Source organism: Myotis davidii, unplaced genomic scaffold (genome assembly GCF_000327345.1).
Source record: "Myotis davidii unplaced genomic scaffold, ASM32734v1 scaffold967, whole genome shotgun sequence".
Taxonomy (NCBI): domain Eukaryota; kingdom Metazoa; phylum Chordata; class Mammalia; order Chiroptera; family Vespertilionidae; genus Myotis; species Myotis davidii.
The window spans coordinates 2134748-2147510 of NW_006383014.1; the positions used below are offsets into that span (position 1 = coordinate 2134748).

The window sequence follows — 12763 nt, forward strand, 5'->3', positions numbered from 1 at the left end:
CTCCACCCGGCCCCAATCATGCACTAGTGGGGACCCTCAGCCTGACCTGCACCCTCTTGAAATTTGGGCTGAGGGACCTCCAATTCCCCAAGTGCACAGATTTCATACACCAGGCCTCTTAGTGTATTAATAATACCAAAGTAATAACACCAAAGATACTTTGAAATTTATTTAAAATCTCTTTCAATTTATCATTGATATATATTCCAGACTTTCTAGACTAAAATATACTACTTGATAATTTGAGACATTTTTCATATCTTTCTTTCATCTGTAGGCTTATCCATATAAAAAAAATCAAATCTGGAAAGAAGCAAGAGTTGATATTCCTCCACTTATGAGAGGTTTAACCTGGGCTGCTCTTCTGGGAGTTGAGGTAAGAAAGAAAAGAGAAAGAAGTTGGTTATAATAGTGCTAAGAAAGAAGAAAGTAGGAAAGTGCTTTCCAAATATATATTTTTCAAATAGAAAGTTATATAGTAAAATATAAGCATTAAGAATATTTGACAATTTTAAATGAAAGGACTAGAGAAAAAGAATAGATTAACAAAATATAATTGAAGATTTGTTAGATTTATATTATTTAATATTTCATTTAGTGGAGCTCATAGAAATTATTTTGATTATTAATTTTCAAATCAGATTATTTTAAGACTATATATACCAGTTATAAGCATATTATCCTGCCTGTAAAGTATGTGTTTGTTTATTTAGGAATAGGATTGTCTATTTATAAATGGCTCTAAATTTGGAGAAATCCTCCATCAATTTGAACCTTATAAAAAATCATTAACAGCCCTAGCTGGTTGGGCTCAGTGGATAGAGCATCAGCCTGCAGATTGGAGGGTTCCAGGCTTGATTCCAGTCAAAGGCACATGCTTGGGTTGCAAGCTCGATCCACAGTAGGCGGCGTGCAGGAGGCAGCCGATCAATGATTCTCTCTCATCATTGATGTTTCTATCTCTATCTCCCTCTCCTTTCCTCTCTGAAATAAATGGGAATATAGATTTTTTTTAAATAATTAACATAATTTAGTGCTTTTTTGGCACATCTATCCCACAAGGACCATGCTGCCAAGACAAACTATTTTGTCTTGTACAACACCTAATCTGTTGGCAGTGAGGAAAGGAGAGGTCCCAAGATTATTACAGTGACTTTCAGTACTAACAGAGAACTCTGGTAACAGCAGTCATGATAATGGGCCACATTCCTGCCCCGTTTTTTTGGTTTGTTTTTGTTTTGTTTTGTTTTTGTTTTTTTATTTCCAGGCAATTTCTTTGTCATCCTTCAGATATTCTCTTATCAATATCTTATGGATATCCATCATGTATTTTTTTCCTGAATTCCCTCAACTATTTTTAATTCTTTTCAACTCCCTGTTAAAAGAATTTTATTTATTTATTCCTGATTCCTTTGATGATATTCTACAAACATCTTTGAGTTTGGCTGGCTGCTTTACAAGAATGCCTATTGTTCCATATAATACATTAATAGTTAGAATTGTTGAACCACATAATGCTGAAGTTCAAGAGGACTTGTGAGGTCAGATTGTCTAAATCTGTCATTAAATAGACGTACCATAGAAGTTGATGTACCAGCAAGTAATGTCATAATTTTGAACCCCAAATTAGTGGCTCGTTCTACATCATTACAGTAAACCTAAGTTAAAAGAATTGTTTCATGCTTGGTCTTATTGAACATGACTAAATTTGAAATGGTTTATTCAATTATTTCTTCTGTCCCGGTATAACTAAAGTGTAAATGATCCATTTAATCCCTTAGTGATTCCATACCTATGTGATGTTCTACTCTTAAATTTATTTCAAACTTCTGCTTCCTGTGCTAAACTAGCATTCCTTTAAACAGGTACATTTTATTTTTTCTTTTATTACCAACTTTAACAGGACATTTGTGACAATTGTGGGATGTCTTCCTGTGCTTCCTTCCCCCCAAAACTGACAATGTTTGAGGTAACAATGAGTAGAGAGTAACAAGGTTGTATTGTGCTGTGGAAACTAGGGTGTTTGAATAAGTATATTCATTTGCTACTTGACTCATCCAACACTTTGGTCTTCAGGAACAAAATGGCAAGTTGTCCTGGATTTTCATCACAGATTATCAAAACTGTAGAGAATTTTTCTAAGAGATATACCTTGGTTTTTAATGTTCCCATCTATAATTGGGTGGGTTTTCAAAGATAGATGATTATTTATCTACATTAATAATTTATCGAGGATATGATGAATTAATATTATTCTCTTTATTTTTTTTCAGGGGGCTATTCATGCCAAGTATGATGCAATTGATAAAGATACTCCAATTCCTACAGATAGACAAGTATGATTTAGTTTTTCTTAAACAATCTAAGACAATTTTGCCAAATCTTTAATTTGTAGAAAGGCAAGAGGGAATTATCTTCTTTTCATTATGCTCAGCAGCCATCATATTCTTATGCTGTTCGAGTAAGCAGAACTTTTGTATCAGAAGTTAATGAATTAGAACTGTCCCTAAAAGGTATATAAGCCAAGTGACTTTTCTGAGTAATTGTGCTTTATCTGTAGAATCTGCCCTTTATATAGTAAAGAAAGGTTTTTTTGGAAACTATATTGATACATACCTTTTCAAAAGAAATGGACTGTTTTCCTTAAGTGTACAACCTTTTTGTTGTTTCCAGAGTGTTAATATAGAATTCAAAAACTTTAGATACCAGTATTATGTAATTGGTCTATTCTGAAATTTATAATAAAATTTTTTTTCTATACCTTGGGGTTTATTGGAACTCACAGTTTCATCTTATTGTTTTGCTGTTTTACAGATTGAAGTGGATATTCCTCGTTGTCATCAGTATGATGAACTGTTATCATCACCAGAAGGTCATGCAAAATTTAGGCGTGTATTAAAAGCCTGGGTAGTATCCCATCCTGATCTGGTGTATTGGCAAGGTAACTTTTTTCCCCAATTATTAAGACTCTTTTTGAAGTATAGGGAGCATGTTGCATGATTGTTTCAAAAATTAAAATATCAAAACATACTTGGCTTTGAGAAAAGTCAATACTAAAGCTATGATCCATTTAGTGAAAGGTTTATATGAGAACTTTAAAAAAAAACGTTGCCTATATGCCAAGTAGAGATCATTTAAAGGCATGTTATTTAATGAGACAGTTTGCCATCATGTTAATTAGGAAAGTAAAAAGAACATTTGTGTGATTGTAATCTTTGTGGATACATTGTCTCAGTGCTTATGAAAATAATAAAATAATTTTATAGCATAAATAGTTTGGGGCTAGTTCAGTGGTTCTCAACCTTCCTAATGCCACAACCCTTTAATACAGTTCCTCATGTTGTGGTGACCCCCAACCATAAAATTATTTTCATTGCTACTTCATAACTGTAATTTTGCTACTATTATGAATCGTAATGTAAATATCTGATATGCAGGATGTATTTTCATTGTTACAAATTGAACATAATTAAAGCATAGTGATTAATCACAAAAACAATATGTAATTATATATGTGTTTACCGACGGTCTTAGGTGACCCCTGTGAAAGGGTCATTCGACCCCCAAAGGGGTTGCGACCCACAGGTTGAGAACCGCTGGGCTAGTTGATATTTTACCTTTTATTATTTACAATTTATACTTAACCTGTTTATTGGAAATTAGGGAATGGGATACCACCCTAAACTATTTATTTTATTTATTATCTCTTTAAAAAACATCCTTAATGTTCCATATCCTTGATTTTTACCATTCTCATTATTATTTTTATGATCATTGATAAATTCATGCATGAGAAATCCGTTACACCCAGTCCTATATTTGAATTTGTTGTAATGAACAGTGTTGTTATTTTATTTAATATTTAAATTCTCTATTTCTGGCTGAACTTAAAATTAAGCTATTATTTTTCTTAGCTCTGTCCATTTTAGAAAAGTCCTGTATCTTCCAAACAATTATAGATAGATTTATGTACGTTCTTTCAGTATGACAACATATGAACAGCATTATTATCAATAAAAGGAATATGTCACATATTTGTATTTCACTGCACAATTCTTAAAGGGTCTTTTTTCATGATACCAAAGAAGCCTGTAAGACAAATCTCCTCTAAGATGAGGAAATATGCCTGGGGATGTTAAGTCATTGCCAGGAACACACCGGGTCAGAAATGGGATTATATCCCAAGCCTTCTATCATCTTTACATTTTGCTATTAGTATATTTATCTCTTAAACTCATAATAATATTGATAATAATAAAAGCTGATTTATGTTGGGCACATACTATGTGCTAGTCATTATCAGTTACTCCCCACAGTGACCCATAGATAATATATTTCTGGATGAATAGTACTTATAATGCTTAATCTATAGAGAGGTAATGCAGAGCACTGAATAAGGTATATATCTACAGTTCTACTTAATTATGTTTATTTGAATTCTTTTCTTCAACCCCTCCCCATCAGGTCTTGACTCACTTTGTGCTCCATTCCTATATTTAAATTTCAATAATGAAGGTAAGCTTATTTATCAATTAAATAATTGTGGTGCATATTATTCTAAAATATTTTAGTCAAACATGAAAGGTTTTTGTTTTTATTATAAGGATCTTGCTTGCTTTCTAAGAGATAGTATAAATATCTGTGAGATAATCTGTTGTATAATTTTAGAGCATGTGAAGAATTTATTATTGGAGAGTTTTTTATTCTAAAAACTTCATCTACTTTGGTGACCATTTTTATGAACATAGGAGAAAATTTTGACTTCTTTAGAGATTAGGTTTAGCCTGTGTATATTTCCTAAACAATTTATAAAGGAATTCATATTAATCTTGTATCTCCAAAGCCTATTATTTTAACCACTACCTTCTTAATGAAAACTTTACTCATTCTCCCTCCTAAACCCAGCACTTTGTATTTCATGAAAGTATTTGTATATATTTTGTGTTTTAGTTATTTATTACTAAATAGTAATCCTTTTTTTGGTTAGCAGCTTTTTAAAAAAAATTTTAGTGATTGATTTTAGAGAGTCAAACAGATAGACATCAATTTCTTGTTCCACTTATTTATTCATTTATTGATGGATTCCTGTCTGTTCCCAGACTGGGGATGGAACCCACAACCTTGGCATATGGGCATGACACTGCAACCAACTGAGCTACCCAGCCAGGGCAGCAGCAGCTTTGTTTAATGATTGATTTTTTTTCTGTTTTTTATTCCCCTGTTATAATGCCTTTATTATAGTAGATTTTTCAGTAAATATTTGTTACACTTAACAGACTCAAATCTCTAAAGATATCACATATAAAAAGTATTTACCATATATATAATGTAACTCTCTAGAAGCCTTAATCTCAAAATATTTATTTTTTTCAAATTCTATTTAATGTCAAATTTTGCATAGATTTCTGGAAATAAGTAGAGATAGCATAATCCCAGAGAACTAAAATTTTGTAATTTTAATTGGTTTAAAAATACACTCTTCTATGATATTTCTCATTATCTAGACTACAAGTTTGCTATGTTTTGTTAGGTATAGGCCATTATTACACATATTGCTTGAAGAATAGTAAACAATCTGTATTTGAAAAAATAATTTATGACTAGGGTTCCTAAATCCAAGTTATGAGGCTTTTTTGTTTGCATCAACAAAAAATAAGGATTTTTTGGTTTGTATAGCTCATTAATAATGGCCATGATTGGAGATTTTTAAAAATTTGTAAAGTTCAGATAATAAAGGTTCTTATTATTATGGGATAATAACTTCTATAGTAGTTTGAAATTGAAAAGTTACTAGGTGGTTTTCTTTTGTTCAAATTCTTTTCTGTTTTAAAGAGCAAATGGTTTTGTTTCTTTAAATTTGTGTTTTCATCTATTATTGGCATAAACTTATTTAATAGTAGTTAAATAATTTATTGCATGCATTTGCCTTATTCTTTCTTAGCCTTGGCGTATGCGTGTATGTCTGCTTTTATTCCCAAATACTTGTATAACTTCTTCCTGAAAGACAACTCACATGTAATACAAGGTAAGCATTAAATGCCCTTCCTTGTCTTTTTAAGGGAATATATTATGTCATGTAACCAATACTCAGTTAAATTTATGATATTGACCCAATAAAATAGGTTGATAATGCTCACTAAAACCAGTCAAGAGATCTTAAGTTTAGTCTTTATTCCAAGTCCCCAGCAAGTTGGGGTTTTTTTTCCAATGACTGTTCAATATCTGATCTCTGTTCAGTTCAAATTTAGTCATGCTAATTTAAGAAAATAAAAGTCTTGCTATTTTTCTCTCTCACAATTAAATTTTCCCACACAAATTTTCACCATGGACCAAGCTTATTATGAATTAGTAAAAAGTTTAAACAGTATTTAATTATGTAAATAAAGAGAATATTAAAAACACTTCTCATTCACCTCATTCCCCATGCTTGAACACCCAAAATATTCGTCTTCTGTCTTCTACTTTCCTAAAATATACACCTTTCTTCAGAGTCCAAGTCATAGCATAACCCACTTGTGAATTCTTACATGACTACGCTCACTAGCCACAAACTTTTATTATAATTCTCTAAACTCCTTTTTATTACAAAGTAACAAAAGTGAATAATAAATAATTTTGAATCAGGCAAACTTTGTTTCAAATGTAAATTGGGTTAATTATTTCATAATCTTGGACAAATAAAGTATGTTTGCTAGGTATAATTTTCCTAATATCTAAAATAAAGGTTCTTGTAAAGGTTAAACATAAAATATGTAAATGCATGGTATATAGAAACTTTCGATAACACTAATGACTTTTTTATTATTATTGTTACTATTATTATTTTATTGCTATTGTTATTAAAATTATTTTGCTAATCTTATTATTACCATGACATTATATATCATGTCTTATCTTTAAACAAGAGTCTAAATGTTTTAAGGGCAGAAAATTTTCTTATACTTTTGTATTTCTTTTGGAACTGACTACAAAGCTGGCCACGTAGTTTTCCCATTTACTAATTGTATGTTACTTTTCAGATACTGCCTTCATTTAAACTTTTTATTTATTATTTATGTCATCAATTCAACTATATTTTCAACAACTTGAAACTAGTGCTTTGTTTTATTTATATTTATATAATTATGGTTTGATATAATTCACTCAGTTTGAATACATGAAGTGGCAATTACAGGCTATGTGCAGTTTATTAAACATTCTCAATAAGTGGGATCTCAGTTAGCAATATATTCACTTACTTAGCATGAGTATAAAATTAGAGTATCAGAAGTAAATATAATGAGAAAATAACTAGAAAGGGAGTAGAAATGGAAATGTAAATTAAATAGATAAAGAGGCTAAAAATAGAAGGAAGAAAAGAATATGGATAAATAGTACAGCACATAAAAACATTTATTTTTCCAGCATCATTTACCTCGAAATATAGAGAAAAATAATTTAAACTTTTAAAAAGCATTGTGTGTGTTTATAAGCACACCAAGTCATGTTCAGCACTCTGTGTCTACAATGTAGATAGGTACTAGAAATTGGTATAATGATCCAGTGTCTCTCCATTAATTTTGAAATGCAAATTCTATTGATTTATATTTGTATTTAGAAATGTTTTAAAATGGATATGCCTAATACCCTGCATGTTCCTAGAAAGTGGACTTGTATAAAGTTGGGATTAATTTAAGAATGTTTTTAGAGAGCAACAAGATTTTGCTTTGATTTTTTTTATAATCAAAGATGAGTATTTTTGGGGGGAGGAAGTTTTTTTTTCTTGTAGGTTAGTTTAGTAAAGCCATCCAACTTCAAGAGTCATGCAATGTTATCCTCTAAGAATTTATGAAGTGATGTCCTATAAGAGCGTGGCTTATATCTTCCTAATTGGTATGCATTTCACACTTACTCATAGTTTCCTTATTATGCTTATCAATGATGTTTATTATGGAACTAGAGGCCAGGTGCATGAAATTTGTGCATGGGGGGGGGGGTGTCCCTCAACCCGACCTGCACACTCTCCAATCTGGGAGCCCTCAGGGGATGTCCTACTGATGGCTTAGGCCCACTCCCCGTGGTTCTCTGTTCTCTGCGGGGCCTGCCTGCTCCACACCGCGGTGACGGCCATGCAGGCTCTGCTTCCTGCGGGCCGCACTTGCCTGCCGGCTGCGCTTGCTGGCTCCCAGGTTGCTGGGTGCTGCCTATGGGCCACACTTGCCTGCTGGGCTTGCACTGCCTGGGCGACGCCGCCAACATCCCGCCCCAGCTTCTATGGGCACCACCATCATTGTCGTAGAGTGACAGTTAATTTGCATATTACTCTTTTATTAGGATGGACGATGTACTCTGTAAGATTCCAGCCATTCCTGTCTGAAGAAACTTCAATAAAGGCCCAAGTTCTTGTAGAGTTTCTCTTGTAGACTGGAGACCCCATGGTCAATTGGTAGCTCCACAAGCCTGGCAGCTAGAAATCTTATCAAATCCCCCATAGGACTATGAGTGAGGAAGCACAAAGGAAGGCCAGAAACCTGGGGTGTACTGGCCAAATGAGAACTGAGGGTTCATGGCCTGGTCCAGTTCCTTCCTGCCCAAGGTAGCTTAGTTGGTTAAAATTGGTCACCAATAGGCTATTGCATGAAGTCTGCCCCTCAGTACTCTATGTTCACATGCAACACTTTTATTGTATTCCCTACCTCCTGCTTCTGCCATCCCATAATAATCTTGAATGAATTGTCAGGCCCACTAGTGTACGACATTAGAGATTTTGCAATAAATTATTTATGCTGGTAAAAAAGAAATGAGTATATTTAAAACACCTTGCATGATACTAGAGGCAATATACAATGTAAATAATCTGTCAAATAGTGACTAAAGACAAACTGAAAGCACTAAAAGTAAAAAGTAATCATGTTAGTAGTTGTGCAAAAAAGGTGGTTCTTTAATCCTCAGTTAAATATAAGTCAGAAATAGAATGCTGTTATTTTTAAAGTTAATGTGAACTTGTAATATTAGCTGAACTTTCATATGTAAAAGCCTGGAAATAATATTTTTTCAAATTTATCAGGCCCTTAACAAAGCATAGTGCCTAGCTGGATTTTTGTACTTTTAAGAGAGATGTAGCTATTTGGAGAATCTTCAAAAAGCAATTAAAACAGAACTTATACAATGAATTATCTATAGTATTTATTAGATGGCTGGATGATGTCTGGATGACCAGTTTTCAAAGGGTCATATTAGATAACTTCCATTACAATAATTGTTATTTTGGCTCTGTGTAGATACCTATTTTAAAATACAGAAATTGCCTTAGCTAATTTGGCTCAGTTGTTAGAGCGTTGGCCTGTGGACTGAAGGGCCCCAGGTTTGATTCTGGTCAAGGACACAGGCCGGGTTGCTGGCTCAGTCCCCAATATGAGGCATACAAGAGGCAGCTTATCAATGATTCTCTCATCACTGATGTTTCTCTCTCTCTCCCTTCCTCTCTAAAATCAATAAAATATATATTAATAAATAAATAAATAATAAAATACAGAAATTATTTACCTCTGAAAGTTTCATTTTTCCAGTAATTGTTTCACATTGCAGATCAATGTGTGTATTATCTAGTGAAAATGAGTTTTCAACATGAAAGAGTTTTCACTCTTTTTAACTACAGACTTTGTTAGTATACTGTTAAAAGGCTTATTATACAAGTATGACAATATCTTATTTAATATATGAAAAAGCAAGAGAAACCATAATGTACACTATATGAATTTGGAGACACTAGTCAGAAAGGCCAAAAAAGACTTTTTTAAATTTGATTCATTAATCAGTGATGTACTTTAAAAGTTCAATATTATAATTAAAAGACCTCTCCAAAATTATTTCTCTAAGTACTAATAATTTTATTAGTTATAATTTGTATAAATTTGTGTTTAAAATCTTGAATTAGTAATTAATTTTGAAACTTTTTAAAGCCACAGTAAATGTTCTCTAACATTATGAAAAATTTAGCATGTATATTTTCCCAAGAAACAATAGACATGGCATTTTAAATCATTTGTTCAGTTTTTATATTGACTTTATATGTTGACTCTCTCTCTGTCTCTCTCTCTGTCTATATATATACTACAGGCCCGGTGCACAAAAATTCATGCACTTGGTGGGGTGGAGGGGTCCCTCAGCCCTCTCGCAGTCTGGGACCCCTTGGGGGATGTCCATCTGCCAGCTTAGTTCCACTCCTCAGGGGGAGAGGCCTAAGCTGGCAGTCAGACATCCCTCTTGGAGCCCTCAGGGGATGTCTGACTGCAGCTTAGGCTATTGAGGAGGCGGAGAGGCTCCCACCATTGCCACACCACTGTGCTCGCAGCCATTAGCCCAGCTTGTGGCTGAGTGGAGTTCCCCCTTTGGGAGTGCACTAATCACCAAAGAACAGCTCCTGCATTGAGAATCTTCCCCTTGGTGGTCAGTGTGTGTCAATGTGACTGGTTGTTCTGCCATTAGGATCAATTTGCATATTTCCCTTTTATTATATAGGATAAGTGTGTGTGTGTGTGTGTGTGTGTGTGTGTGTGTGTGTGTGTAATATTACATAAGAAAAAGCATTGTTTGAGTGACTTCAATCTTTCAATAAATAATTGCCCTGCACTGACCCTGTGCCAGGCACTGCTTAAAGAATTGAGATTCTTAAGGTAAATAATATTCAATCATTTCCCAAGAGATTTCATAGCCCAATATAGGAAATAAATGTGAAAATAACTAATTTTAAGTAATGAGATAAGTGTATATGCGATTGTATTAGAACGGAGGAAGATGGGGAGATGTTATTTTGATTATTTTGACTTTTTTTTTTTTTTGGTCCCAAAGTCTGGAAAGTTTCATAAAAGAGAGGGTACTTATTAGTGAATTTGAAATTTGAATAGGAATTTTGTGAAAATGGAGAAGGGCATTCTTTTTTAAAAAAATATATTTTATTGATTTTTTTACAGAGAGGAAGGGAGAGGGATAGAGAGTTAGAAATATTGATGAGAGAGAAACATCGATCAGCTGCCTCCTGCACACCTCCTACTGGGGATGTGCCCGCAACCAAGGTACATGCCCTTGACTGGAATTGAATCTGGGACCTTTCAGTCCGCAGGCGGATGCTCTATCCACTGAGCCAAGCCGGTTAGAATGAAAAGGACATTCTTTACAAAAAGAACAAGGAAGAGCATTGCAGTAAAAACATAAAAATGAGTATATGAAACAGCCTGTAGTCAAATCTGGTACATGGAGTTGGAAAGAGAAGAATGGAGAGCAAAACAAGGAGCTGAAACCATATAGTGATTATTGGTTACTAAAGTTTATGGAAGAACAGTGGTTTCTTTTCCTACAAAATGTTTATTTTAGACTTGCATTTAGAAATATTCGAATCTCATTTTATTGGTTTCCCTCTTTGTCCTTCCCCACCATTTTGTTTTATAGTGTTTTAAGGTTTAAACTTCAAAGTAGCATTGATTTTGTTTGACATAAATATCACATGTACCCTTTACTCCCACAACTTTTGGAAAGTTTGTATGTCATATGAAACTGATTAATGGTTGTTTGTAAAATTGCATATTTATTTATTCACTTATCTCTACAGAAATTAAAGTTTCTATATTCAATAGCAACTTTAATTTTTTTATTTTAAAGTCTTTCATATAATATATATGATTTATATATTTATAGGACCATAGAATGCTTTGCTTCTTTTGATGAGAGAAAAATTCTATTTATTCAAGATATCTGGGTTTGTTGTTGTTGTTAACCATAGTGTTATTTATTATTTGCCCGCAGACATTTTTAAGAAGATAATAAATTTAATTATTTCTGGCCTAAATTAATATTCATCATTCTAAGCACTATCAAATTTTCCCCTGCATGTTGCTATTGAGTTGATAAAATACCAACACACAGTACTTTAAAAATTAATGTACTAATTTACAAACTCAGGGTTTTAGCCTCTATGTTATTTAAGATTACTAAAATTACTCTAAGATGCAAAGCCTTAGAGTTCTGGTTGGATGTGAAAGATGGGGGGGGGGGGATTTGAAAGGGATAAATTGAATATAGTTTTAGAGATATTGGAAAATAGGCTTATAACTTGTAGGACAGACGTACTTTCTGCCATTGAAAAAAGAAAGGTCAGCTTTAGGCAAGTTAAGAAAGAGGCAGCCATTTAGCTATTAATATTGGGAATAAATCCTTTGTGGAAAACCCAACTATACTTTAATGTCATTTTGCACTTAAGAAAGGAGCAACCTAGAAAACTGTTCTATAAAACTTTTACACTGTTCTTTGAAGTTATTGTACTAGGTTTTGTTCCTAAAAACAATAATTGGAATTTTGGCACAACATTAAACATGTTCTTGTACTGTTTATAAAACCAAGGCATATTCACATTTGGACCATTGTAAGATGTGGTGTCTATAAGTCAGAAAAACAAAAATGAAGGGAGATACTATATAAAGTCATAATAGGAAAGATGGAGGAGTATACCATACAAACCTGGAAAAGAAAATTGGGTGGAAATTTCCCTAATCTTTTGTTTCCCTGCATGTCTTTTTAAATCCTTTGAGGGCAGGGGCAGTATCTTCTTCGTTGTGATGTTCCATTAGTCCCACCCATAGCTGGGATGACTATAAACCTAAACTGTGATATTTTTCAGAGTTAAAGGGGGCACTTAGTGTACTAGTCACTGAGTCTACAGGTGGCAGTTGATACTTTCCCAGGTATAGTAGGATGTACAGTCACACTACATTCAGTAAGTCTTTGAGGA

General features: G+C 33.2%; 1 protein-coding gene across 2 annotated transcripts in view; it reads left to right on the forward strand.

Moving 5' to 3' along the window:
- Positions 1 to 12763, forward strand: part of TBCK (TBC1 domain containing kinase) — a 175128-nt gene that overhangs the window by 73352 nt on the left and 89013 nt on the right. For both annotated transcript variants that reach the window (XM_006778899.2, XM_015558092.1), the window contains 5 exons: positions 278 to 376; positions 2274 to 2336; positions 2815 to 2941; positions 4465 to 4515; positions 5942 to 6025. In XM_006778899.2, the coding sequence (XP_006778962.1) occupies positions 278 to 376; positions 2274 to 2336; positions 2815 to 2941; positions 4465 to 4515; positions 5942 to 6025 (424 nt within the window). The remainder of the gene's footprint in view (positions 1 to 277; positions 377 to 2273; positions 2337 to 2814; positions 2942 to 4464; positions 4516 to 5941; positions 6026 to 12763) is intronic.